Here is a 25720-nt window from a genome sequence, read left to right as displayed (position 1 = left end):
CAGCCAAGACATGGAAACAGCCTAAAGGCCCCTCAACAGATGAATGAATAAAGATGTGCTACATACACACAATGGGATATTACTGAGCCATAAAAAGGAGGAAATAATGCCCTGTGCAGCAACATGGATGCAATTAGAGATTATCATACTAAAGTGAAGTCAGAAAAATAAAGACAAATACCAGACGATATCACCTTTTTGTGGAATCTAAAATATGACACAGATGAACCTACCTAGGAAACAGAAACAGAGTCATGGACACAGAGAACGGACTCGTGGTTGCCAAGGGGAAGGGGGCTGGGGGAGGCAGAGTGGGAGGTTGAGGGTAGCAGATGGAAGCTTTTATATACAGAATGGATAAACAAAAAGGTCCTGCTACATAGCACAGAGAACTATATTTCATATCCTATGATTACACCATAATGGAAAAGAATATTTAAAAAAGAATGTGTACACATATATATGTATAACTGAATCACTTTGCTAAACAACAGTAACACTATATTTCAAAAAGTTTATGACAGATTTCTCTCCATCTCTTTTGAGATACTTGGGTAAACAGACAAGGAAGCCGCTTGCTTACATTTTTCATGGTAAAGACAACACGCACACGCTCCTCACAAGAACAATAGGATCATTTCCAGTGAACGATGACAGTCACACAGTTAACTATGTAACTCCCGTGGTACAGAGAGGTTTAAAAGCAAGCTAGGGCATGTGGGGCCAGAACATCCTACCTGCTTCCCGTCCAGCGTGCAGAGCCTCTTCACCACTCCTGAATCCAGCTTAATGGCTTCGGTGATATCTGTTAAGACCTGTTCGAAGGAGTGAGCCGTCTTCTTATTCAGGAGGATCCGCACAGCTTTTCGAGGCTTCACTCCACTTCGAATCACAGTCACTAATTTGGGCTTGATGAAATCTTTACTTTCCTTCACTTCACTCTTCACTGAGGAGGGGGGAGCCGAGGCTCGGGGGGTCCCACCCTTGATGTTCACAGACCAGTTCGGATTAACGTTTTTGGTGTAGTCCACTTTACGAAACGGTTCATTTGATGCGCACACGTAACTCTCACCTAAAATGAAAAAAAAAAAATCAGGTTTATCAATGTAATTATTCCCGCTGTAGAAGCATTTTCTATGAAGCACAAATGCTGTAAGTCCACTGAGTGACTCTTCAACTTAACAGGTTCCGCATTCTGCCCACACTCCTTTCTTTTTAATAGCATCTTGAGTGATGCCATTCATAATGTGTGAGTGAGTGAAACACACTGGACAAAGAAACTAAAGATGTGAGTTTTTTTCTGGTCACATGTCACCCTGAGTGGAGTGGCTTGTGAGATCTTAGTTCCCTGATCAGGGATCAAACCTGCGCCCTCAGCAGTGAAAATGCAGAGTCCTAACCACTGGACCACCGGGGAATTTCCTACACTTTGCTTCTCAGCATCATTGTCTACAAAGGGAAGTTGTTGAACCAGATGAATTCTAAGGTACTCCTTACTTAACAAAAGTCCATTAACTAATTTTTAATATCTCATTCTGGAAGAAATAACTGTCTCATAAGATAATATATTCACATAAAGAAGTAAAACTGTTTTCCTCCTCTTTCCAATTATGTATTTCAGCCCTCAAAGAAAAATTACTATAAAATTCACAGAGCTGACTAAATTATATTCAGTTATATGATCATTTACTCAATTAATGAAACTACAAAAATGAAGCAAGAGTTTTGTCAGCTCAAAGAAATATACCGCAAGAATTTTTTTCTTAATGGAAGAATGAATTTAAAATCATTAGTTTAAGTAGATAACCTTTTCAATGTCTACTTAAATGAGGAAGGATTATTAGTTAAAATGATGTGTTCATTATTCATGTAGCCCTTGGCTTAATTTTTACCAAGAAAAATATAACAACTATGTTATTTTTCAATTGGTTAACTGATCCAAATGTTTATTAATTTTAAGTTCCAAAATTATATATTGAAAAAAATCACAATTTTTCTCTTAGGAAACTTAGAAGTCATCCAATTCTTTTAGTCTCAACTTTCTGGCATAAAAGATAAAAGTATTACATGCTAAGATTTTCTCTAAAGTATCTTCTAACTCAAAAATAATTCACTTTTTTTCACATATGTAATATAATGGCCTCATTTTAAATAGATGATACAAGCCTTAAATGCTAAAAACAAAATAACCAAAATAGTAGAGGGGAATTCTTGAGGAAAACCTGTTAATGCAAATACTATTTTTAACTATTATCATAATGTTTTGAAGTCTTAATTAATGGAGAACTCAAAGATTCCCAAAGGTTATGTGAATAGTTCAGTAACAGATGAGACACAAAAGGATCTGAAAAGAGGAGCAGCGCCTTCTGTTTAAAGGTCTAACTGGGCCACTGCCCACGAAAAGTTAGGGAACCAGTCTCAGGCTTTAATGCTACTTCTTCACCAATACTCTGAAATCTAGCCCAACCATCACCATTTAGAGATTTTCCATCTTGGTAGGTTTATAATTTTTCACAATGTGGGAAAACGGCACATAATTCAAAAGTAAGTGTAAAAAAAAAAAAGTAAGTGTAAATTTAGTAAAATGGAACTATACATCATATACATGTATTCATGAGCTAAAATAAATCATTACAATCCTGCTTTAATTTTATAGAGAAAACCATTCTTACATTGAAAAGCTTACTATTTTTACCTATGATAAAGTTTAATTGCATGTTTGATCCAAAATATTAAGTTGGAAGATAAAAGAAGGAATCTCAGCAAGAAAAACTGATTGTTCTTTTTTAAGACCAGAGAAATCAGCTAGGGGAGAGTCTTTCCACACATTAAGAGAAATGACCATGGCAAAACAAGTGCAAGCTTAATAGCTTGCACTAGCTAGCCCCTGCAAAGCTGACACGTCAACCAGGAAAGCTGCCTGTTAAATTTTCCTTTTGCCTCTTTACACGAGGTCAGAATGCCAGAATGAAAACAGGTAAAGAAAGCCTGTCTCTCAATTTGGTGTGTGGTTTCAGATAAATTTTTCCTTCCTTCCTCTCTCTTCCTCTCTTCATAATGTTTCTATTAAAAAATTGTGGATCAGTTCTATAATAAATATGTAAAGTTCTGAACCTGGTCTGACTAATGCCCGCTGAACAGAGCTCACCCTGTTCTGCACCCACAGCAGACACAACCGCTGACAGAGCACCCTTCTGCTTAGCCCAGACTTCCTCCTCACCGTTCACAGGGAGCGCCTGCTCACGTGACAGGTGCCCCATGACGGCAAACCCACCCTGGCATCCTTGGCACTCAACATTTCAGCCCAAAGTTTCAGGACATGATCTGGAGGTCAGCCCTGAGCTTCTGAGTACTGGACACAGAAGTCCCTACAGACAGATGTCACGCCTTGACAGAGCAGCCACGAAGACGCCTCAGCCAGCTTCCCCTGGCTCCCCTCCATCAAACAGTCTCCTGACTACACTTCTGCCACTTACACAGATCTGCCTACAGGGAGAGAGTATGTGGACAAAAGCACTTAACATTTTGGTTCCTAAGGCAGTTACAGTTCCTGCTATTCAACAATAAACCCTTATTCTTCGTTAGACACCAGGCAACTACAAGACTGAGGAGAAGTAATCAGTCTTCCAACAACTAGATTTACGCTTCTGTGGGGATTTCTGTTTAAAATTCGTTAGCCCCCTGCCAATGCGTCACTTCTCCCTTTTCTCCAACCTGGTGGGGAACATCACTTCCTACTCAACTCCTCAGCCAGAGACCTAGGCGTCATCCCTCACCCTTACGGATTCCCCTACAAACTATATTCTGATATCAAGTTCCATTGGCTTTATCGTCTAAATATGTCTCTCTTAAAAAAAGATTTGGGGCTTCCCTGGTGCTCCAGTAGTTAAGAATCTGCCCTGCAATGCAAGGGACACCGGTTCGATCCCTAGTCCGGGAAGATCCCACATGCCACACGGCAACTAAGTCCGTGTGCCACAGTCACGGAGCCAGCGCTCCAGAGCCCAAGGGCCACACTGCTGAGCCCGCTGCCTGAGGGCTGTGCTCTGCAACAGGGGAGGCCACCACGACGAGAAGCCATGCATCACAGAGAGAGGAGCCCCCGCTGCTCGCAGCTAGAGAGAGCCTGTGCAGAGCAGCCAAGACTCCTCACAACCAAGATAAATAAATACCAAGAAAAGCAATTTACTGGAGCATCACTGCTGTACAATGTCGCATTAACCTTCTAAGTATTCCTAAAAACATCCCTCCTCTCCACCCTCATCACCACCTACTTCCCTCCTGGGTCAGTGAAAGAATCTGTTTCCTACACGTTCTCCAGAGAACACAAGTTTTCCAAAAGGCAGTGCATTTTATGCTAATGACACAACTGGAAAAGTATATCCTAAAGTAACGAACCCTGGTATATGGATAAAATGCTACATTGTGAGAGAAATTTTTTTCTTTTAAATCACATATTTAATTAAGAAAGTAATAATGCAATATTACCCAAATAAAATACAATAAACACATGCTCAATTATCATCCCTGGTGGCTCAGACAGTGAAGAGTCTGCGCGCAATGCGGGAGACCCAGGTTCAATCCCTGGGTTGGGAAGATCCCCTGGAGAAGGAAATGGCAAGCCACTCCAGTATTCGTGCCTGGAAAATCCCATGGATGGAGGAGCCTGGCAGGCTGCATACCACAGGGTTGCAAACAGGTGGACACAACTGAGCGACTTCAGTTTCATTTTCATATTGCAGAGAAGAGGCATTAAGGATTTATGCCGTAAGTTTATTTACAAACATATCTAGGATGCTGAGTTCAAGGGTTTGATCCTTTTAAGAGATTCCACCTCTTAATATGCTCCTCTTTCTATCTGTCTCACTGATTATTTTTTAAGCAGTTGATGTCTTACTATTAAGAAAGGTATAGCAAATCCAAACCCAAAGAACCAAGCCATCATAGCTAGTAACCTCCACTTGCTTTCCACTGAAAGTGGTATATTCTTCCCTGGACCCTCCTCATAGCAGCTCCTACGGACCACAGAGGATGTGGACCTCTGGATGCTCTGTCCCAGCACAGCGCTGCTGGAAGCTCTGCGAAAGATGCAGGGACTGAAGGCGGAGAAACAGTGGCTGCAAACCAGGCACTTCTTAGGGGACCTTGTTCCCCTAACTTGTCAGAGAATCTTTTAAACTTTTACCAAGACACATTACGCACTCACCAAAACAAGGAATAAACATCTCATTTAAAATGAAAGCTATAAATGTGTTATGTATATATCTAAATATCATACATGGATGTATCAAAAATAAAGCCATCCCTGAGGATGGTCAGAGTTGACCTGACATTCACAGCTAGATCTCAGGGTCTGGTCTGAGATGGTCCGGCCTGTGTTCCTCTGTGGGTATCACTTCACAGAATATCCGTCAAATGAAGCCGAGTGACACAAAAAGCTCACTCAGCGACCGCCGCCTCTCACCAGCTCTCGCTCTTTCCTCAGCCTGGCCTGCCCTCACTGTAACATTTAGTAGGACACTGAGTCACAGAACTGCCCTTCTCCTGACGACACCCAGTGCAGAATGAGTCCCTGCTTCCTCAGATCCTCCCTGAAATGACCCACCCGAAGCCCAATCTCTGTGACAGCCGCCACGCCTCCTCCTGAGTTGCCCCGCGGACTCCTGTGGGGTCCAGTCCTGCTTCCTGCCGTGAGCGGGAAACTCAGCTTGCTAAATCTGGGTGTGCTCTTGGCGGTCTTCAGCTGAAGAGAACTGAGGTATGTACACACACTCAGACATATTTATATTCTGGCTCTAATAACAGTTCTTTGACCATAACACACTGGTGGGAAATCATGTTATAAATTATGATCACAAGAACACTATACAGAAGAGGATTTGTATGCAGAGAACAAACCAGTGGTCATCAGAGGGGAGAGGAGTTGGGAAAGTGGCAAATAGGTGAAAAGGATTAACAGTTACAAACTACCAGTTAGAAAGAGAGTAAGTCACAGGACTCTGAGATACACCACAAGGAATATAACCAACATTTTATGATAATATTGTATGGTGTGTAATCCGTAAAAGTATTCAATCACTATTCTTATGCCTGAAACTAATACTGTTAGTTGACTATACCTCAATGAACCTTTTTTTTTTTTAAAGGATTCGTTTTCCATGTAGAAGGATGGACAGAATCAGGAGGTGGTTACACATCACCCTAACTGTTTCCAAGCTCAGTGTGGAATAGAAAGATTTCCAACTTCTGACTCTCTCCAGAGGCGTGACTACAGCTTCTTACCACTGACATCTGTTCAGAGATGCTCCCTATAACTTCACATTAAGCAGGCTGACCGACCGTCAGCAGCTGTGGAATGTAACCTGGGTACCTGCTAACCATTAACTTTCATCCTTACTTAACCAAATGAACTGTCTCGTCTTTAGGAGGCAAGAGGCTATTAAAAGCTAGGAACTTCCCAAATTCTTCTCTGAACAGCTCCACCTCCTACAGACATGCCTCAGTCTGCGCCAGTTCTCTCACCTCCTTCCCTTCTCGGCGACAAGGGCACTCTCCTCCCACTCAACGTCAAGTCCCGTGCCCAACATTTGGATCCTTCCTGCCCCTCATGCTGAGGTTTCAGGTCAGGCACGTTCTTCTTTGTTCACCCAGGATTATACACAGGTGCCTCCAACCTTAACCACACTCAAATCCTCCCCCTCTTCATTCCTTTCCATTCCTACCCGAGGCACTCTGGTTTCCATTCACCCCTTGGTGGCTCAGAAGATAAAGAATCTGCCTGCAAAATGGGAGACCTGGGTTCGATCCCTGGGTTGGGAAGATCCTCTGGAGAAGGGAATGGCAACCCACTCCAGTATTTTTGCCTGAGAAATCCCATAGACAGAGGAGCCTGGTGGGCTATAGTCCACGGGGTCACAAATAGTTGGACAGAACTGAGCAACCAACACACGCAGTGCCCAGCTAGACAGTACTCATCTGCTTTCCCCACTTCCTCACCCACATTTTGCCCTTAAGCCCCTGCAGCATCACCTCTGCGTCCTGCGCCCCCCTGGCTGACACGCCCTGACCCCAGGCATCTCTCTCCTGCCACATGGAAGGCACATGCTGCAATGTCACTTGATGTCTTCTGAGGGCGCTGGACACCAGTCACGAGTTGTCTCCTGCAAATCCTTTTCTTCCTCAGCTTCCACGATCTAATTTCTTCCGGCTTACCTCACTTCTTTGGCCCTCCTTCTTGGTTGGTTTGTCAGAATTCCCTTCCCACCCTCCGTCCACCCCATCCTCCTCAGACCCTGTGAGCAGCTGCATCCACCCACAGACGGCTTCAACCCCCACCTGGACGCCGAGGACATCTCCAGTCCAGCCCTCTCGAGTTCAAGCCACTTACAAACCATCTCTACCGGGTAAGTGTGGTTAGCTCGAACGCCACGTCTGAAGCTAACCTCACTCCTCAGCATTGCCACTCGACCTGCAATGCTTCACTTGTGGAATTCACCAACCTAAGGCAACACCACTTACACAGTCACCCAGGCAAAACCCCAGACTCCTGCCTCTCTTTTCTCTGCCCACATTTAGCAGACTTGGCCATACTGCTGACTGTGGCCGAAGCATCCCGGGAGCCCACCCCTGCAACCCTGCCCTCTTCCAGGTCTCCCCGGATCAGAGGAGTTACGTGGCAGGCCTCACCAGCTCAGCCTCCACAGAGCTGTCAGCAAGCTTGGAAAAATGTAGATCTGATGTCTTTTGCCTGCATTGCTGCTGTTAGAATAAAGGCCCAACTCCTCAGCACACTTCCATTCACCTCCCGCCACTTCCACCCAGGCTCCCAAGTATTGTCCCACCAGGATGCATGCACGTTCCTCCCAAACTCACCACACCCTGTTCTCATTCTCACTCATATGCTGGAAATAGCCTTCTTCTTCCTCCCTCCTTACCTTTTTTTTACTGACCAGTCAAGATTCATCACCCCTGGCAAGGAGGTAAAGCAATAGGAATTTTGATATATTGTTGGAACTTCCATGTACTTTAAACTGGTTCAATCACTGAGGAAAAACAGGTGGGCATTATCTAGGGATGGGTAAGCTGACAATGTACACATCATACAGGTATCCACCCCAGGAAAATTCCCTGAAGAAACTGGTGTATATGGCAGCCATTAAAAAGAATGCATTTGAATCAGTTCTAATGAGGTGGATAAAACTGGAGCCTATTATACAGAGTGAAGTAAGTCAGAAAGAAAAACACCAATACAGTATACTAATGCATATATATGGAATTTAGAAAGATGGTAACGACCTTATATGCCAGACAGCAAAAGAGACACAGATGTAAAGAACAGTCTTTTGGACTTTGGGAGAAGGCAAGGGTGGGATGATTTGAGAAGGTAGCGTTGAAACATGTATATTATCATATGTGAAACAGATCGCCAGTCCAGGTTGTATGCATGAGACAGGGTGCTCAGGGCTGGTGCACTGGGATGATCCTGAGGGATGGGATGGGGAGGGTGGGAGGGGGGCTCAGGATGGGGACACATGTGCATCCATGGCGGATTCATGTCCAATGCATGGCCAAAAACCACTACAATATTGTACAGTAATTAGCCTCCAATTAAAATAAGTAAATTTAAAAGAAAAGAAACTGGTGTATATGGGCACCAGAGTTCACACACACACACGTGTTTACAGAAGTGTTGCTCAGTAGTCAAAGATGACAATCAACCCATATGTCCAGCAAGAGAACAGACAGTGGTGTGATCATATAATATACTACTGTGCAGTGATGAACAAACAAGCTACAGACAACAATTTGGACGAATTTTGCAAATAGTGAGCAAAAGACGAAAAAAGAATAGAATGCAGTAGGATTTAATTTCTTTAAACTCAAAACAAATAAAATTGAACTATACTGGTTAGGGATGCCCTCATCAGTGGTAAAAGCCCAGAGAAGCAGGAGCCGGACTACTGTAACTTGGGAAGAGCAGCAACTAGGAAGGGACAGGGAGCGCTTTCAGACGCCGGCAACACCCTCCTGCTTTTTCTCTGCAGGCCATGCATCTTGCAGGGTCTTAGTTTCCTAACGAGGGGCTGAACCAGGGCCCCGGCAGTGAAAGCAGAGAGCCCTAATCATGAGGCAGCCCGGGAACTCCCAGAGCTCTACTTCTCGATAGGAGTCACAAAGGTGTTCCCTTCGTCACAATTCACTGGGCTACACATGTACGTTTTATGAATTTTCTATAGATAAGTTTCAAAATTTTAAAAATTATGTTGCTCTTCAGTGTATTTACTGTATCCTGCGTCTACATTGTGCTAACCTCTCATAATCATTTATTCTTTATCTGTCTCATCTGCTGGTCCTCAGGGGAGAATTTCTTTTGTGTGTGATGGTTTTATTGAAGAACCCAGATACCCAGGCCTCACCACAGTTCATCTGAACCGGAAACACGGGAACGTGTGACCAGAGCATGTGACAAAGGCTTCCAAATTTCACAGCTGACTTTGAACACAATCTGGTTACAAGCCACTGCTCAGACTGGAAGCTCCCTGAAAACACCAACACCCCTTTCTTCACAGTCCCCACTCCGAGCCCAGCACCTGGTACATAGGAGGCACCCGAAACACGTTCGTCAAAGTCCTGACGAAGGCGCATACTTCCAGAGCAAACCTGCCCATCTCGCCGTTTGGATCTGCATTGCTTCTAGGTTAAACGTTTGCACGGTGTAGGTGTCGACATGGAATGACCGTGAAAGGCTCAGGCCAGGCTCCTGAAGGATGCCGTGTGTGGTCCGAGACACTCTGAGGTCATGAAAGCCCCTCAGAGGGCAACCAAAGGCATAGAGGAAACCAAGCAGGTGGGGAGGGCTGCCTGGTGCCCACCGAAATGTTCATTTCAGACCGTGACACATTTCTAGTCCAATAAATGTAAGTGAAAGTGTTACCTACTCAGAAACGTCTGACTCTTTGTGACCCTATGGACTATAGCCCACCAGGCTCCTCTGTCCATGGAATTCTCCAGGCAAGAATACTGGAAGGGTTGCTGTTTCCTTCTCCAGGGGATCTTCCTAACCCAGGGATCGAACCTGGGTATCCTGCATTGCAGACAGATTCTTCACTGTCTGAGCCATCAAGGAGGCCCCCAATAAATGCAATGTGTCTTTCAATCAATGGAACATGTGTGCATATGTGTTTTTGTGTGAATTATATGTGAAATACATTTTAATAGCTAAATCACAGTAACCCCTCGACATTTAAAATGTCAACTTGCTATTGTTTGGTTGCTAAATCATGTCTGACTCCGTTGCAACCCCATGGACTGTGGCCCACCAGGCTCCTCTGTCCAAGGGATTTCCCAGGCAAGAATACTGGAGTGGGTTGCCAGTTCCTTCTCCAGGGGATCTTCCCGATCCAAGGATCAAACCCATGTCTCCTGCATTGGCAAGAAGATTCTTTACCACTGAGCCACTTACTGTTGGAAACTGTAAATAGCTAAATGAAAATTCACAGTTGGAAGTTTCACAACACTATGTTTTAGCCCTATCGGTTACTATGAAAGTCTCCTATCCACCTCTGTTAAAATATTTACAGTAACTATCTAACAGCATTAATTAACTATATTTACAAACTATTTGACATTCATGGCAGAAACTCAGATATACAAAACTTGGACACTGAGACTATACCTAACTCTGGGAGTAGAAGCAAGCAATAAACTTCATGATGAAAAAGAAAACTTGTTTACAAGTCTAAAGTGCAAGGACTCATCAAGCTTAAAGTAAACCTCCCCCCGCCCCCACGCACAGATTTAAATATGGTAACAAAGGGGAGGAAAGGAAAAACAAACTCTGGCTGACACTTTAGGTCCAATATCACCAAAAAATCTTAGAAACCTAAATTCTTTCCCAACTTCCAAACTTGAGGGAAAAAATTACATCTAAAGGAATGTAACCAAGAAAAATAAACTTGGGTATGTTGCATCTATAAGATGATTTGGTGTCCTTAGTCAAGCACAACATTTGTGAGACTGTCCTACTGGGCGGTAACAAAGTGCATGCTGTGCTGCGTCACTCAGCCGTGTCTTCCTCTTTGCGACCCTCCAGGCTCCTCTGTCCATGGGGATTCTCCAGGCAAGAATCCTGGAGTGGGCTACCATGCCCTCCTCAGAAATAATGTGAGTATCTCCATCTAAAGCACACCAAAGATAAGTTCCCACACCCAGCTGGTTAAGAAAAATACAGAGTAAGAAAAAGTAAGACTGACTTGCTACCCTGTCACGGCAAACAGCTTAATTGGGTTTTCCACCCAAACCGCACAGTGCCCAGAATTTAAACTTTCGTGAACCGGAACAACGCTCACCGCTTTCGCCCGGAGGCTGGACCACTGCTGCTACCTTCACAAAATGAATATAATAGTCCTTCCGGCAGCGCAGGGCTGAGGACACAAAATGGTCTTCACCTCCAAGACCAGCGCTCCTTCAGGACATCTGAAGGCAAATGGCTGAAGACAACCTCCTAAAGCGCCATCCAGGGGTACAGCCTGTGATACCCGCCACTGAGGAAGGGGTGGAAAAGCTACACCGCACATCAGAATACCTAGGAGGAAGTAGGAGCACCACTCCACGCTTCAGCATTGAAACCTGGGAGAAGTTAACGTAAGACCAAAGAAATCATGTAAAAGCAAAAACAAAAATGCCACTCACCAAAAAGCCTTAAAGCTGGGAAATTAAAAAAAAAAGCCTAATCTCAGCAAACAGTCAGACATAACTTGGCAACTCAACAACAATCTCCTGGTAGGATGGAACCCACAGATCAGATCCATTATCTGTCTTCTTGCTCCTCAAACCTGAGCCAACCATACCCCACAAGCCACAAGCACCCATCATGGCAATTTTAATTCTGTACTTATTTATCTTGGCAGAGCTACATGGCTTACTTGATTTCAATTCACTGACCAGGGACTGAATCCGGGCCATGGCAGTAAAAGCCCAGAACCCTAACATCTAGGCCACCAGGGAACTCCCAGTTCTGTACTTAATTTGACAATAAGACTTAAAATGCTTACACCGTCCTATCTGGGACAGCTGAAGGTCTACTCCTAAAGCAAGCGCAGCCAGGCCACTCTGTGCCCACAGCCTCCACGCTTCTAGCATCATGTCATGTAATTCTGCTGGGAGGTAAAGAGGAGGAAGAGGACTTACTCCATGCACAGAGTTAAGGCCAGAGGACATAGTCTTAGCTGTGAGAATGAAGGTTCACGAGTCCTGCAAAGCTGACTCTCGCGCGGCATGAAACTCAGCACAGCACGCCTGACCAGGGTTCAGCACCATGACCACACTGCGAGCTACAATTTACTTTCAGCAAATAGCATCTGGAGCTTTACGTGGCTGTTTTGCATTTTTATCGGTTATACAGTTTTGTTGGCTTTTAGGTTGTCAATTTGTTTGTCTAGCTGTACTGGTGTCTAAGACCTATATGCACAGGTACATCTGCCTTAATAAATATTTAAGTGACAGTGTGTTTAAAAGAACTAAGGCAGTGCTGGGTTTCTGCAACTTGGCTGCGAGGTTTTTGCATTTTTTTTCAATTTTAATTACCCCAACAATGCAAGAAGTTTGAGAAATGCTGCAGTTTTAAGGATACTGAGAAAGAGATCTTCAAACCAAAATGTGGCCATCTAGGGGACCTCCCTGGAGTCCCAGTGGTTAAGGATCCACCTTCCAACACAGGGGACATGGGTTCAACCTCTGGTTAGGGAATTAAGACCCCACATGCCGTGGGGTAGCTAAGCTCGTGTACCACAACTACTGAATCCATGTTCCACAACTAAAGAGAAGTCTGCACGCCGAACTAAGACCCGTGAAGTCAAACAAATAAATAATAAAAAAAAACTTGCCCATCTAACAAAATCTGTAAGTAAACTGGGGCATAATGGACACAGGGTCAGTCCTGCAATTGGCTCATCATCTGAACAGAGGTGAACTTTCCTCCACAGAGTCTCCCCAGTCCACCAGTCATAAGATTTCACGACTAATCTCAGAGGAAGACTTGGCTCCAATTTTAAGCGAGACATTGATAGTGAGAACAGCTCAAAAAAATTCAGTCAAGTGGTTAAAAGATAAAGAAACCAGATGTTTGGCAAAAAAAAAAAAGTGGTTACATTTTGGGGATGGGCAGAAAGGGGAAACAGTAGAGCGAAGCATGACCACTGTCATAAGATGTGTGAAGGGCTGCATTTAGTCCCATCTGAAGTCGTATGGCTCCAAATGGTGGCTCTAGAATTACAGGGGGAAGTTACAAGGACACACATTTTTGTTTGAGATGCCGAGGAGCACTCCCATTAATCAAAGAGCCACAGCATGCCAGAACTCTGCTGAGTGTTTCATATACAAGGTTTACGTGAAACGTTCTAGCCATTGGCCTTAATCACTAAACTAAGAAGAGTCTTTCTCCAAGGCTTGATGAAGAATATAACCAGTAGTAAGTTTCTGTAACTCCCTTTTTCTTTTCTTGATTCCTTAACAGATGAGGTAAAAATGCTGTTAAGAAACAGAGATAATGAGCAAGGATACTAGGGAAGAGAGCATCCATCACTGTCTTTCAGAAATAATTACACTGTTATTACATAAAAATTAAGAAGGGCATCCCCCGTGGCTCAGAGGTAAAGAATCTACCTGCAATGCAGAAGACACCAGTTCAATCCCTGTGTCAGGAAGATCCCCTGGAGAAGGAAATGGCAACCCACTCAAGTATTCTTGCCTGGGAAATCCCATGGACAGAGGAGCCTGGCGAGCTACAGTTCACATGGTCACAAAAGGATCAAACACAACTCAGTGACTCAGTTCAGTTCAGTTGCTCAGTCGAGTCTGACTCTGCGACCTCATGGACTGCAGCATGCCAGGCTTCTCTGTCCATCACCAACTCCCGGAGTTGACTCAAACACATGTCCATTGATTTGGTGAAGCCATCCAAACATCTCATCCTCTGTCGTCCCCTTCTCCTCCTGCCTTCAATCTTTTGCAGCATCAGGGTCTTTTCAAATGAGTCAACTCTTCGCATGAGGTAGCCAAAGTACTGGGAGTTTCAGCTTTAACATCAGTCCTTCCAATGAATATTCAGGACTGATTTCCTTTAGGATGGTCTGGTTGGATCTCCTTGCAGTCCAAGGGACTCTCAAGAGTCTTCTCCAACACCACAGTTCAAAAGCATCAATTCTTCGGCGCTCAGCTTTCTTTATAGTCCAACTCTCACATCCATACATGACTACTAGAAAAACCATAGCCTTGACTAGATGGACCTTTATTGGCAAAGTAATGTCTCTGCTTTTCAATATGCTGTCTAGGTTGGTCATAACTTTCCTTCCAAGGAGTAAGCATCTTTTAATTTCATGGCTGCAATCACCATCTGCAGTGATTTTGGAGCCCAGAAAAATAAAGTCAGCCACTGTTTCCCCATCTATTTGCCATGAGGTGATGGGACCAGATGCCAAGGTCTTAGTTTTCTGAATGTTGAGCTTTAAGCCCAGTTTTTAACTCTCCTCTTTCACTTTCATCAAGAAGCTCTTTAGTTCTACTTCACTTTCTGCCATAAGGGTGGTGTCATCTGCATATCTGAGGTTACTGATATTTCTCCCCGAAACCTTGATTCCAGCTTGTCCAGTGATTCTCATGATGTACTCTGCATATAAGTTAAATAAGCAGGGTGACAATATACAGCTTTGACGTACTCCTTTCCCAATTTGGAACCAGTCTGTTGTTCCATGTCCAGTTCTAACTGTTGCTTCCTGACCTGCATACAGCTTTCTCAAGAGGCAGGTCAGGTGGTCTGGTATTCCCATCTCTTTCAGAATTTTCCAGTTTGTGGTGATCCACACAGTCAAAGGCTTTGGCACAGTCAATAAAGCAGAAATAGATATTTTTCTGGAACTCTCTTGCTTTTTTGATAATCCAATGGATGTTGGCAATTTGATCTCTGGTTATTCTGCCTTTTCTAAAACCAGCTTGAACATCTGGAAGTTCACAGTTTACATATTGCTGAAGGCTGGCTTGGAGAATTTTGAGCATTACTTTACTAGCGTGTGAGATGAGTGCAATAGTGTGGTAGTTTGAGCATTCTTTGGCATTGTCTTTCTTTGGGACTTGAATGAAAACTGACCTTTTCCAGTCCTGTGGCCACTGCTGAGTTTTCCAAATTTTCTGGCATATTGAGTGCAGCACTTTCACACATCATCTTTCAGGATTTGAAATAGCTCAACTGGAATCCCATCACATCCACTAGCTTCGTTTGCAGTGATGCTTCCTAAGACCCACTTGACTTTGCATTCCAGAATGTCTGGCTCGATGTAAGTGGTCACACCATTGTGACTATCTGAGTTGTGAAGATCATTTTTGCATAGTTCTTCTGTTTATTCTTGCCACCTCTTCTTAATAGCTTCTGCTTCTGCTAGGTCCATATAATTTCTGTCCTTTATTGTACCCATCAATGCATGAAATGTTCCCTTGGTATCTCTAATTTTTTTGAAAGGATCTCTAGTCTTTCCCATTCTATTGTTTCCCTCTATTTCTTTGCACTGATCACTGAGAAAGGCTTTCTTATCTCTCCTTACTATTCTTTGAAACTCTGCGTTCACATGCGTATATCTTCCCTTTTCACTTCTCTTAACAGCTATTTGTAAGGCTTCCTCAGACAGCCATTCTGCCTTTTTGCATTTCTTTTTCTTGGGGATGGTCTTGATCCCTGTCTCCTGTACAATGTCATGAACCTCCATCCATAGTTCTTCAGGCACTCTGTTTATAAGATCTAATCCCTTGAATCTATTTCTCACTTCCACTGTATAATTGTAAGGGATTCAATTTAGGTCATACCTGAATGGTCTAGTGGTTTTCCCTACTTTCTTCAATTTAAGTTTGAATTTGGCAATAAGGAGTTCATGATCTGAGCCACGGTCAGCTCCCGGTCTTGTTTTTGCTGACCGCATAGAGCTTCTCCATCTTTGGCTGCAAATGATATAATCAATCTGGTTTCAGTATTAACCATCTGGTGATGTCCATGTGTAGATCTTCTCTTGTGTTGTTCAAAGAGGGTGTTTGCTATGACCAGTGCGTTCTCCGGGCAAAACTCTATTAGCCTTTGCCCTGCTTCGTTCTGTACTCTAAGGTGAAATTTGCCTGTTACTCCAGGTGTTTCTTGACTTCCTACTTTTGCATTCCGGTCCCCTGTAATGAAAAGGACGTCTTTTTTGGGTGCAAACTGTTCAGTTTCAGCTTCTTCGGCATTATTGGTCAGGGCATAGACCTGGATTACTGATGTTGATAGTGATAGTGATAGTGATAGTGATACTGATATACTGATAGTGATATTGAATGGTTTACCTTGTAAATGAACAGAGATTATTCTGTTGTTTTTGAGATTGCATCCAAGTACTGCATTTCAGAGTCTTTCATTGACCATGATGGCTACTCCATTTCTTCTAAGGGATTCCTGCCCACAGTAGTAGATATAATGGTCATCTGAGTTAAATTCTCCCATTCCAGTCCATTTTAGTTTTCTGATTCCTAAAATGTCGATGTTCACTCTTGCCATCTCCTGTTTGACCGCTTCCAGTTCACCTTGATTCATGGCCCTAACATCCCAGGTTTATACCCAGTAGTGGATGTGACTGGTCATGGAAGGAAAGCTGTAAAGAGCAACTCAGTGTCTAAGCAACAGAAAATTAACAAAGGAATCTGAGATTTGTAAAACATACACAGTGAAGGAAGAAACAAATCAGTGAGAATTTAAAAACTTCTATTGGGATATATTTTGGTTGCTAGTGATTGTAATTTAACCAATGTATAAACAAAAAACACAGTCAGTCACAACTGTAGATTAGTTATGTTGAGATGTTACTAAATGTTATAATCAAAAGTACCAAAGTTGATCTCACAAATCAATATTTTCCCATTCTTTCAGTCTCAAAGGTAGTAGCTTCTGATATATTACAATATGGCCAGTCTAGTGGTTTAGGCTGCAGGAGATATGGCAAACAGGATAAAATAGCCTGAATTAGAATGGAAATTATTGCATTTTCTAATGAATAAAAGAATGAAAAGCGTTAGTTGCTCAGTCATGACTGACTCTTTGCAACTCCACTGACTGTAACCCACTAGGCTCCTCTGTCCATGTAATTCTCCAGGCAAGAATACTGGAGTATGTTGTCATTTCCTTCTCCAGGGGATCTTCCTGACCCAGGGATTGAACCCAGATCTCCTGCACTGCAGGCAGATTCTTTACCATCTGAGCCACCAGGGAAGTCCCAACACATAGAATTTTAAAATGTACATCATATCTATATATGAAATAAATTTTGTAAAAACAATACTTAAAATAAGAATATGAAAAGATGAACAAAACTAAGTCTTTGCTATGTCAGAGAACTAACTCAAAGCATATGCTGAAAATATTAGGGGGCTTAGAATAGTCCTGGGATTTAACACACATATTCAAAATAAAGGTATAAGAATTTGATTATGAAAGATTTCCAGAGGGAAAAGTCAAGTCAGGCATCTCAGACACTAGTGAAATTGACAAGTTGTTAACATATAAACATACTGTATCCTTTTTCCTTGAATAAAATCTTATTTTAAAACTGAGACAAAAGACAAGGAATATTTGCCAGTGACATGAACTGAGTCCACCTCTGCAAATGTAGCTAACGTTCAGCTGGTTGTCTTAACTAAGAAAGATTTTTTAAACACAAATACCCACTTATTCCCACCTATCAAAATTATCTTCTATATGGCACAAAGGTGAAACAAATCAAACATCATGTGCCAGAAGTATTTCTTGATAGGACAAAGGAATGAACAAGATGACCATGGTCCCAACACCCAATGGGTTTGTAATTTCCTCTTTCCTGAGAACATTCTATGGAGAAGAACCTCCTAGAGGTTACTGGAGATTCTAAGAACTCCATCTGAACCTGGGTAACCACATTCAAACACAAAACCTAGCCAAGTTTTAAAGAGAGACATGGAGGCAGACGGATCATTTCTCTTTCGCACTTCCAGAAGCATTTCTCAAGATCACTAAACTTTAAGCAGGAAGGCTTCTTAGCGATGACATAACCTTCCTCATTTTGCAGATGAGGAAGCGGCACCCTGCAGAATCTGAATGCATGGACCTTACTGAGCGGGTATACCTGTCAATACATGGTTCACTTTAGGAACTACACACAAAACATCCTCAAACTGCCTTTACATCCACAGTGACTGATAAATTACTGCACTCTTTTTTTTTTTTTTTCCCCCAAATACAAATGACTGGCGGGTCTGGCTGCAGCAGTGATGCAGCTCTAGATTGCTGACACCTAACCTATGTAAACTTCAGGGGTCAGAAGAGACCCCATCTCAGAGGTGGTAGAACACAGCAGTTAAAGAATACAGACGTTCAAAGGCCCAGGAGGAAGAACCCAGGTTCCAGCCCCACCTCTTCTGAGTGGTGCGAGGGGAGAATTTCTCTGTCCTCTGATTTCAACCTCCCTAGCTGCAAAATGGGGAAGACAATGCAGCCATATGCCACAAGGATAACAAGGGTGAAATAAAAACACATAAAGTATCTCACAGAATACCTGCATCTCACACAATGATTGCCTATAAAACGTAGAAAAAAAATCGTAGTTATCTTAAGAAAAGGATCCCTCATCTTTAGGGTAATGGTTTACTTTAACAATAGAAGAGAGAAAAACAGAAGTGGGAGGAGCAGAGGCTGGTGGGGATGAGAAGCAGAGACGCAGCCAGGCAGTACAGATGCACAGAAGCTCCCTGGCCTCTCTATGATGAAGAAGGCAGTGCGACAGTCACTGCTCAAGGATTCTGGTTCCCTTTACTTTATATCACAGGGCCATAAAAACATCCATTTCCATAGTTTAAAACCTCATGAAATAGTGACCTTCTCTTAACTTCCAGCATATCACTATGTCAGAACTTCATCTCACAAATGTTCTCCCAAGTATTTCCTTTCATCTTAGAATTCATTTTAGAAATCTTTATGCTTCAAATGAAAATTTCTCTTCCCTTAACCCCTGGAAAGAGCTTCCTGTGCAGCTGCAGTATAGCAGACCTGAGTTCCCCTGTTTTGAGGAAATGAGATGAAGAAAAAAAAATCAGATTTATAGAAGCAAGTACTGCAGAAGAGTACATTGTCTTCACCATGATGAGTCAGCAGGGCATCTCTGATTCATCGGAAATACAATCCAATTTTCCAAGACACACATTTTCACAAATATACAGGAACAACCTTATTCAAACTTAGTTCATAGTTTGAATTTTCTCTTGACAATCAAGAAACTTAGAGGGAAAGTCATTTTCTGGGCTTTATTGCAGTGGCTTCTCTTGGCACATGGGCGCAGTTGGTCTGGCACAGCATGTGGGATCTTCCTGCACCAGGGATGGAACACGTGTCTCCTGAACCGGCAGGGGGATTCTTTACCACTGAGCCACTGGTGAAGCCCCCTCTAGAATGCGAGCACCGTGAGGGAAAAAACTGCACCCCCCACACCTTGAAAAAGAACTATCCTCTCAATCAACAACACTTTGAGCCCAATGACCCTGAGATCTGGAATAGAGTTCACAGAAAGATGATATTTGAAGAGGGTCTTGAAGGAGATAGGAGTCTCCCAGGTAGAGAAGTATTTGCAGAGTGAAGAGCCAATGTTAACTATTATGTCCAGTCATCATACTTGCTGTATATAAATGTGCCCTGCTTTTCACTATGTGCAAATATCTTACAGGGGATTCTCAGGCGGCTCAGTGGTAAAGAATGTGCCTGCCAATGCAGGAGATGCAAGAGACGCAGGTTTGACCTCTGGGTTGGGATTATCCCCGGGCACCAATCTCCAGTATTCTCACTTGGGAAATCCCCTGGGCAGAGGACCCGGGAGGGCTACAGTTCGTGGAGTCAGAGTGGGACACGACTGAGCAAGCAGGCACACACACAAGTATCTTGTATCTCGTGGGTTTATGTTGCTTTCACTATAACAAGTTCCAAGAGCTCAGGTTCTACTATTAGTATAAAAGTCTACCTTTCAAGGGGGATAAAACCTATAATGTGAGTTCTTATGGGAGACTCATTTTTACTCAAAAGTAACTGTCACTATATTTTGATCCAACACCTTCAAGGAGATTGAATAACCAAAGAGACTGAATAACCAGAGTCAATAAACTGAGCATAGTAGGAAAACCTCAGAAGTTTCAAATGCTTGATTTCTTTTAGAACTTAATTTTTCTCAAATTCAAGCTAATTTAAGACAGCTTAATGGAAGAAGCTTATTCATTGTTGAATAAGGGGGAAAAGGTATAAATGATATAAAGTGACACATTACTTTGTAATGAAAGAGGCAGACATAGGCAGCAACTATTTAGGCTCCTTGCAAACAATTTATCAGAGCCACATACCCACTCCTTGTAGTGTAGGCATTTGCTACCTTGTCAATTCTCTGGAAGGTAGTTTCTGGGTGTAGGGAGGCACCCCAGACCATCACACAACAAATAACCACTTAGGCAGGGGAAGGGTATATATTTTAGATCAGATGGGATCTAACTTAGGGGATCTGCCAACCTTTCTTTCTACAGGATGCTGAGGCCATGAATGCAGGTGAATTATTTTCAAATCCACAGTCAGCAGAACCTAGGGACGTCAACTTGGTCATGCATTCTTTCCACTGTCCTTGGGCATTTGTCTTTGGAACATCAAAATTACAGGTCAAGCTCTGAAAAAGAGAACACTCAAGAAACAACACTGAGCCCAAGAGTGCTGAGAACCTGGAACATGTAAGCCGGACATCCTCTGTTATTTATCAGAGCTGCAACACAGTTGGCTAGCTCATGGCTTCAGACAGTTCAACCTGTGTTTCCCAATACTGACTGCTATGACTACAGTCCTTTGAGAGAAGGTCCCTATCCAGTTATATGGACTAAATAGGATTATACGGATGCACAGCACCAACTCGTTGAAATTTTTAATGCAGCAAGGGGAGTTAAACCATTAGGCTGGGCTTCCCTGATAGTTTAGTTGGTAAAGAATCTGCCTGCAATGCAGGAGACCACAGTTCGATTCCTGGGTTGGGAAGATCTTCTGGAAAAGGGATAGGCTACCCACTCCAGTATTCTGGCCTAGAGAATTCCATGGACTGGATAGTCCATGGGGGTAGCAAAGAGTCGGACACAACTAAGTGACTTTCACTTTCAAGGTGCCCGCTGGTTAGTGCAGTGCAGGAGTACCAGCCTACACCTGAACAGTTTTTAGTCTCCAGAGGCTCTCAAGGGCAGAAGAAAAAATCTGGGCCATGCAAATTTCTTTTGTCATCTGAGTTCAATAAGCTTGAGGCTCTGAATGAGTGTTCATGCCCAGCTATCTTGAGTCATCATTTTCTATTCTTCACAGCAAATATTTTAGAAAAAAACATTTTAGGAAAAACAGTTATCTCCTAAACTACACATTTCACAGAATGGAAGAGGCAGAGGAGAGAACAGCTAAACATAATGGTATAAAAACTTACTATCAGAAAATCTTTATTAAAAATGATGAACTAAGATGAAATAGTCAGTTTTGACGACATGGGTGATACTGATGCAAGTAACTTCACAGATAGCTCATTAGTCCTTCTGCATGATAAAGCTGAACATTTGAGTACACAATTTACCTAAATGTTGAAACTATTTAAATTACTGAATGGCTGGTATTAAGCATCGATGGGTCTTTCTTAAAAACTGCCTTGAAATAGGGTATCCCACTCATTTTGCGGGAAATTCACGACTCAAAGATCTATTGTCAAAGAGAATGCCACTACGACAAAAGAAGTGCTTAAATTTTCTTCATTTGCAGTGATTTTACTACATTTAAAAATATATAATTTTATTACATTTGAAACAAGTGGGCAATTGGCTATACTAGGGAAATAGTTCTGTTGCAAATATTTATTCTACCACTTTTCATATTGTGGTGTAATTTGGACTGTATACTTATGGTTCCCTCTCCTACAGAAATCAGTGAACAAACGATTAGAAGGATATTTATCAACCTTCAGTTTACAGTTTGAGAATTAGATTCAGTAGACCATGTACCACTTGAGCAATGACAAACTCAGTACACAATATGTGCTTTCAATTAATATGTATAATGGAAATGCTGACCATCTCCCCTAGATGATATTCATCTTTGGATTACATTCATCTCATGCAGCTAACACTATTAAAATTATTTCAGAAAAGGATATTAAAACTACTGTCCCTTCTCAGACCATACTAGGCACAGTTTCCCAAGGGCATGTGAGTAATGAATATTTAAGCAAAAGGCACTGCCTCCATCCTTCCATGGGGCCACTAGCCTAGCCTCCGGTCAATTAGAAAATTTGTCACTCAGTTTTTAAGTATCTAGGCAAATGTTACTTTTAAGTTTGCAACAGGATAAAGCAATAAAACTTTTAACAATGTATCTTAATTTTAATACTCTGCTGGTTGTCATGCCTCAGATAGCATTTAAGACCAAAACACTCAAATGTGCAGGAGAATTTGTGAAGTCATAAACACACACAGAGAGAAAAGACAACGTAATTTTGGCTGAGTCCTCATCTAGCCTAGAGCAGGGAAAACTTTCCGTAACAGTGACTAAACAGAAACCCAACCACTTTAAGGACTCCATGGTGTGGCTACATCTGTTTATTAAACTCAACCCAGTGATCTCTGACAACCTAGAAGGGTGGGATGGGGTGGGAGATAGGAGGGAGGTTCAAAAGGGAGGGGACACACGTATACTTGTGGTTGACTGAGGTTGATGTATGGCAGAAACCACCACAATACTGTAAAGTAATTACCCTCCAATAAAAATTTTAAAAAGTGAATTGTAGGTGAACGGACATATACTGCATGTCCTGTATGACAAGGCATGTTGCTTAAGTTTCCTCATGCATAAAACGGACATAGTGCCTTCAGAGCACAAGAACACGGTGAGTTACTATAAGAAAAATAGTTGGCTTCAAGTTCAGTTTCCTTCTCCTGCCAAGCCAGTATAGGTATGACTACCACAGCAGTATGTGCTATTTGCGTTAAGATGCATGAGGGGCTTTCCCTGGAGGTCTGTTTAAGATTTTTCATTTCTTGCAGGGGGTATGGGTTCGATTCCTGGTGGGGGAACTAAGATCCCACATGCCGCACAGCACAGCCAAAATTTAAAAAATTAAATTATAAAAAAGATGCATGACAGCAGGCTGCATATAAACACAGTAAGCACATACTTGGGTTCTGAACTTTATGGGTCATGTTTAATTCTGGATGTAGGTTCTTAACTACTAGTGACGATTTCTCTCCCTGAAGCGAAAGAAGCCTAAATACTGCAGGAATTCAAGGATGACCCAAAATAAGGCCAAACAGTCTGAGTCCAGCATGGTAACAGGCCTCAATTGCTGATTCTGTGGCCTCTATCTCCCTAACTAGGAAAGATTAACCTTGAATCACCTCATTACCAACCAATCCTGGAAAACTCTTATCACAGCCCTTCTCAACCTCAGTAGTACATTCAAATCCCCTGAGGAGCTTTTAAAACTCCAGATGGTCAGACCACACCCCAGGCCAATTTACATCCAAATACCTGGGAAGGGGGCCCAGGCACCCTCACTTCTTAAAGTCCCCAGTGATCCAAGATGCAACCAAGGTTGAGAATCACAGTCTCCGGATCACCTCTCCTGACCTCATGGAACTTCTGCTGCAAGGCAAACCAGGAGAGGCAACCTAGAGTGTTTCACAAACAGCTTCTGAGCAGACCCGGTACAACAGGGTCCCGAAAGCCGAACCACCACGGGTGCCCGTTCTGAGCTCCACACAGAGGGATGGACAGACAGCTTACGAGCTAGAGGGTTACCCAGATCCTCACGGGAGAGCCCCTTTCACAATGATGGAGCACTTCAAAAGAGCAAATATCGAAAATAAGTTCACCCATCTTGAGAGATGTCACAAAGCCCGTTAGGATTTCTCACTTTTTTTTTTCACCACCTGTCTCTTAGGAAGGCCCGAGTGTCTGTGAACGCACGCCCCGCACACAGAACCCGTGGAACAGCAGAGAACCCCAACATCCCCGCGGCCGCCTGGAATCGCCGCCCCTCCGCCCCCGCCGCAGGCTGCCCAGCCGGTGCACCTGTCGCCGGCGGCGCCGCACCTGCCGCGCCCGGCCCTCCTCGCCTACCTTCCAGCAGCTCGTCCAGGCTGGTGACCTTCCGGCTGCCGTCGATGGTGTAGATGGTGCGGACGCCCTGGGGCAGGTTCACGTTGTCAGACAGGGAGCGGGTGAGCTCCATGAGCAGCGCGTCGAAGGACCGGAAGCGGTCGCTGGAGATGGCAAACACCAGGCCCTTGAAGTAGCGGTCCCCATTCCGGTAGAAGCGCGCCTTCTTGGCCTTCTTCTCCGAGCTCAGGGCCTGCAGGGTCCGCGTGCGGTAGAAGCTGCAGTGGGCGCTGTGCGCCGGGCTGGGGATGAGCCCGTTGCCTTTGGGGCCCGAGCCGCTGCTGCCGGCGGAGGAGCTGGGCGCCCCTCTCCGCGACCCCGGCCGCGGCCGTTTGTCCCGTTCCTCAAAGTGCTCCAGCTCGATACTCCTGGTGCTGGCCATCGCGGCTGCTCCGGGCCGCCCGGCCAAGCACGTCCCAGCCGGAGGCTCCAGGCAGCCCGGGGTCAAGGCGAGAACCGGCTCGGGAGCGTCGGGCTACGAGAGCGCCTCAGCGCGCCGGGACACCTGGCCCGGACATCCCGCCCCCTCCGCGCAGGTGGAGCCGCGGAGGCCCGCGCCCCCTAAAAGTGGCCGCCGCGCCGAGCTGCCCAGCTCATTGTCCGGCGCGCTCCGCTCGGTCCCTCCCGCCGCCCGGGAGCCGCACGCCCCCCGGGCACCTCCTCCACCCGGTCACGCCTCACCACTCCCGCCCCGGAGTCCGCTGGCCGCCGTCAAGTTGGGCCGCCCGAGGCTCGCCCCCGGTCCGCAGGCGCACACAAAGCTCTCCGCCCGCCGCTCCCGGGAGCCTAGGGGAAGGGAGGGAGGGGCCGCGAGCGTGGGAGAGGCGCCGCGGGGGCGTCGGCCCGGCCCCAGCCCGCGCGCCCGGCCTGAGGCCCGGGATGCAGCGCCGCCGCCGCCTCGCTTGCCCCCAGGCCCCGCCCGAGAGCACCGCGCGGAGGCTTGTCCCGCGCAGAGTCGGGCCCTAGGGGGAAACAACGCAGCCCGCCTCCCCCGCAGCCGGCTGGCCCGGCCCACCCACGGGCATCCGCCCCCGGGCCCGACCACTCTGCCTGCCCGGCCCGCTGCAGGGCAGGAGGGGGGCTTCCTGCTCCCCAAGGAATCCCAAACCCCAGAGGGAGGGAGGTGGGCCAAGAGGAGGAGGAGGGGGCCGCACGTGGGGGCGCCGAGGCTCTGCGGCGCCGGAGAAGCGGATCCTCCCGGGTCCTAGGCGGCCCCGCCCGCCTGACAGCCACAACCCCGCGCCGCGCGCTGATGGGCGCAGCCGCGGCGCGCGCTCCTCCGCCTTGGAAACGGAACCGCGCAGGTCAAAAAAACTACAAAGGAAGGAGATTCAAGGGCAGGGATCACATCCCTTAGCCAGCCTCCAAATGAGGAGCCGAGGTCACACTAGGGCACCTGAAACATGGCACTGGATTGGGGCGCACGATTTATTTTTCAAAGGAAATCTGGAGCTTTATTTAAAAATCCTTTGATAAAGC

General features: G+C 44.7%; 2 protein-coding genes across 7 annotated transcripts in view; both read right to left on the bottom strand.

The window, feature by feature from the left end:
• Window positions 1–25486, bottom strand: part of DCLK2 (doublecortin like kinase 2) — a 181644-nt gene extending 156158 nt beyond the window's left edge. For 3 of the 6 annotated variants that reach the window (XR_006341132.1, XM_043902586.1, XM_043902588.1), the window contains exons 1-2: window positions 24203–25485; window positions 738–1072 (exon numbers count right to left, since the gene is read on the bottom strand). Coding sequence is in view for 5 of the 6 variants with exons in the window: in XM_043902586.1 (XP_043758521.1) it covers window positions 738–1072; window positions 24203–24623 (756 nt within the window). In the remaining variant the exon portion in view is untranslated. Of the gene's footprint in view, window positions 1–737; window positions 1073–24202 lie in introns of all 6 variants that reach the window. The other 3 variants (XM_043902583.1, XM_043902584.1, XM_043902587.1) reach the window with 1 other exon arrangement.
• On the bottom strand, window positions 4869–6587 carry LOC122695655 (cytochrome c oxidase subunit 7C, mitochondrial-like). The gene is made up of 2 exons (XM_043905781.1): window positions 6523–6587; window positions 4869–5078 (listed from the first exon to the last, which is right to left on the bottom strand). Exons 1-2 carry the CDS (start codon window positions 6585–6587, stop codon window positions 4871–4873), a joined length of 273 nt encoding a protein of 90 aa, XP_043761716.1. The 3' UTR covers window positions 4869–4870.
• Window positions 25487–25720: the final 234 nt, after the last annotated feature.

Source organism: Cervus elaphus, chromosome 5 (genome assembly GCF_910594005.1).
Source record: "Cervus elaphus chromosome 5, mCerEla1.1, whole genome shotgun sequence".
NCBI lineage: Eukaryota > Metazoa > Chordata > Mammalia > Artiodactyla > Cervidae > Cervus > Cervus elaphus.
The sequence above is the reverse complement of the archived record's forward strand: the minus strand, read 5'-3'. Positions and strand labels throughout refer to the sequence as shown.

Coding starts and splice junctions, on each gene's coding strand:
- LOC122695655 (XM_043905781.1), bottom strand. CDS start 6,587: ATGTTGGGCACGGGACTTGACGTTGAGTGGGAGGAGAGTGCCCTTGTC. Junction 5,079..6,522: donor GTCGCCGAGAAGGGAAGGAG/GTGAGAGAACTG, acceptor CATCTTTCGCAG/AGCTTCCAGCAGCGCTGTGC.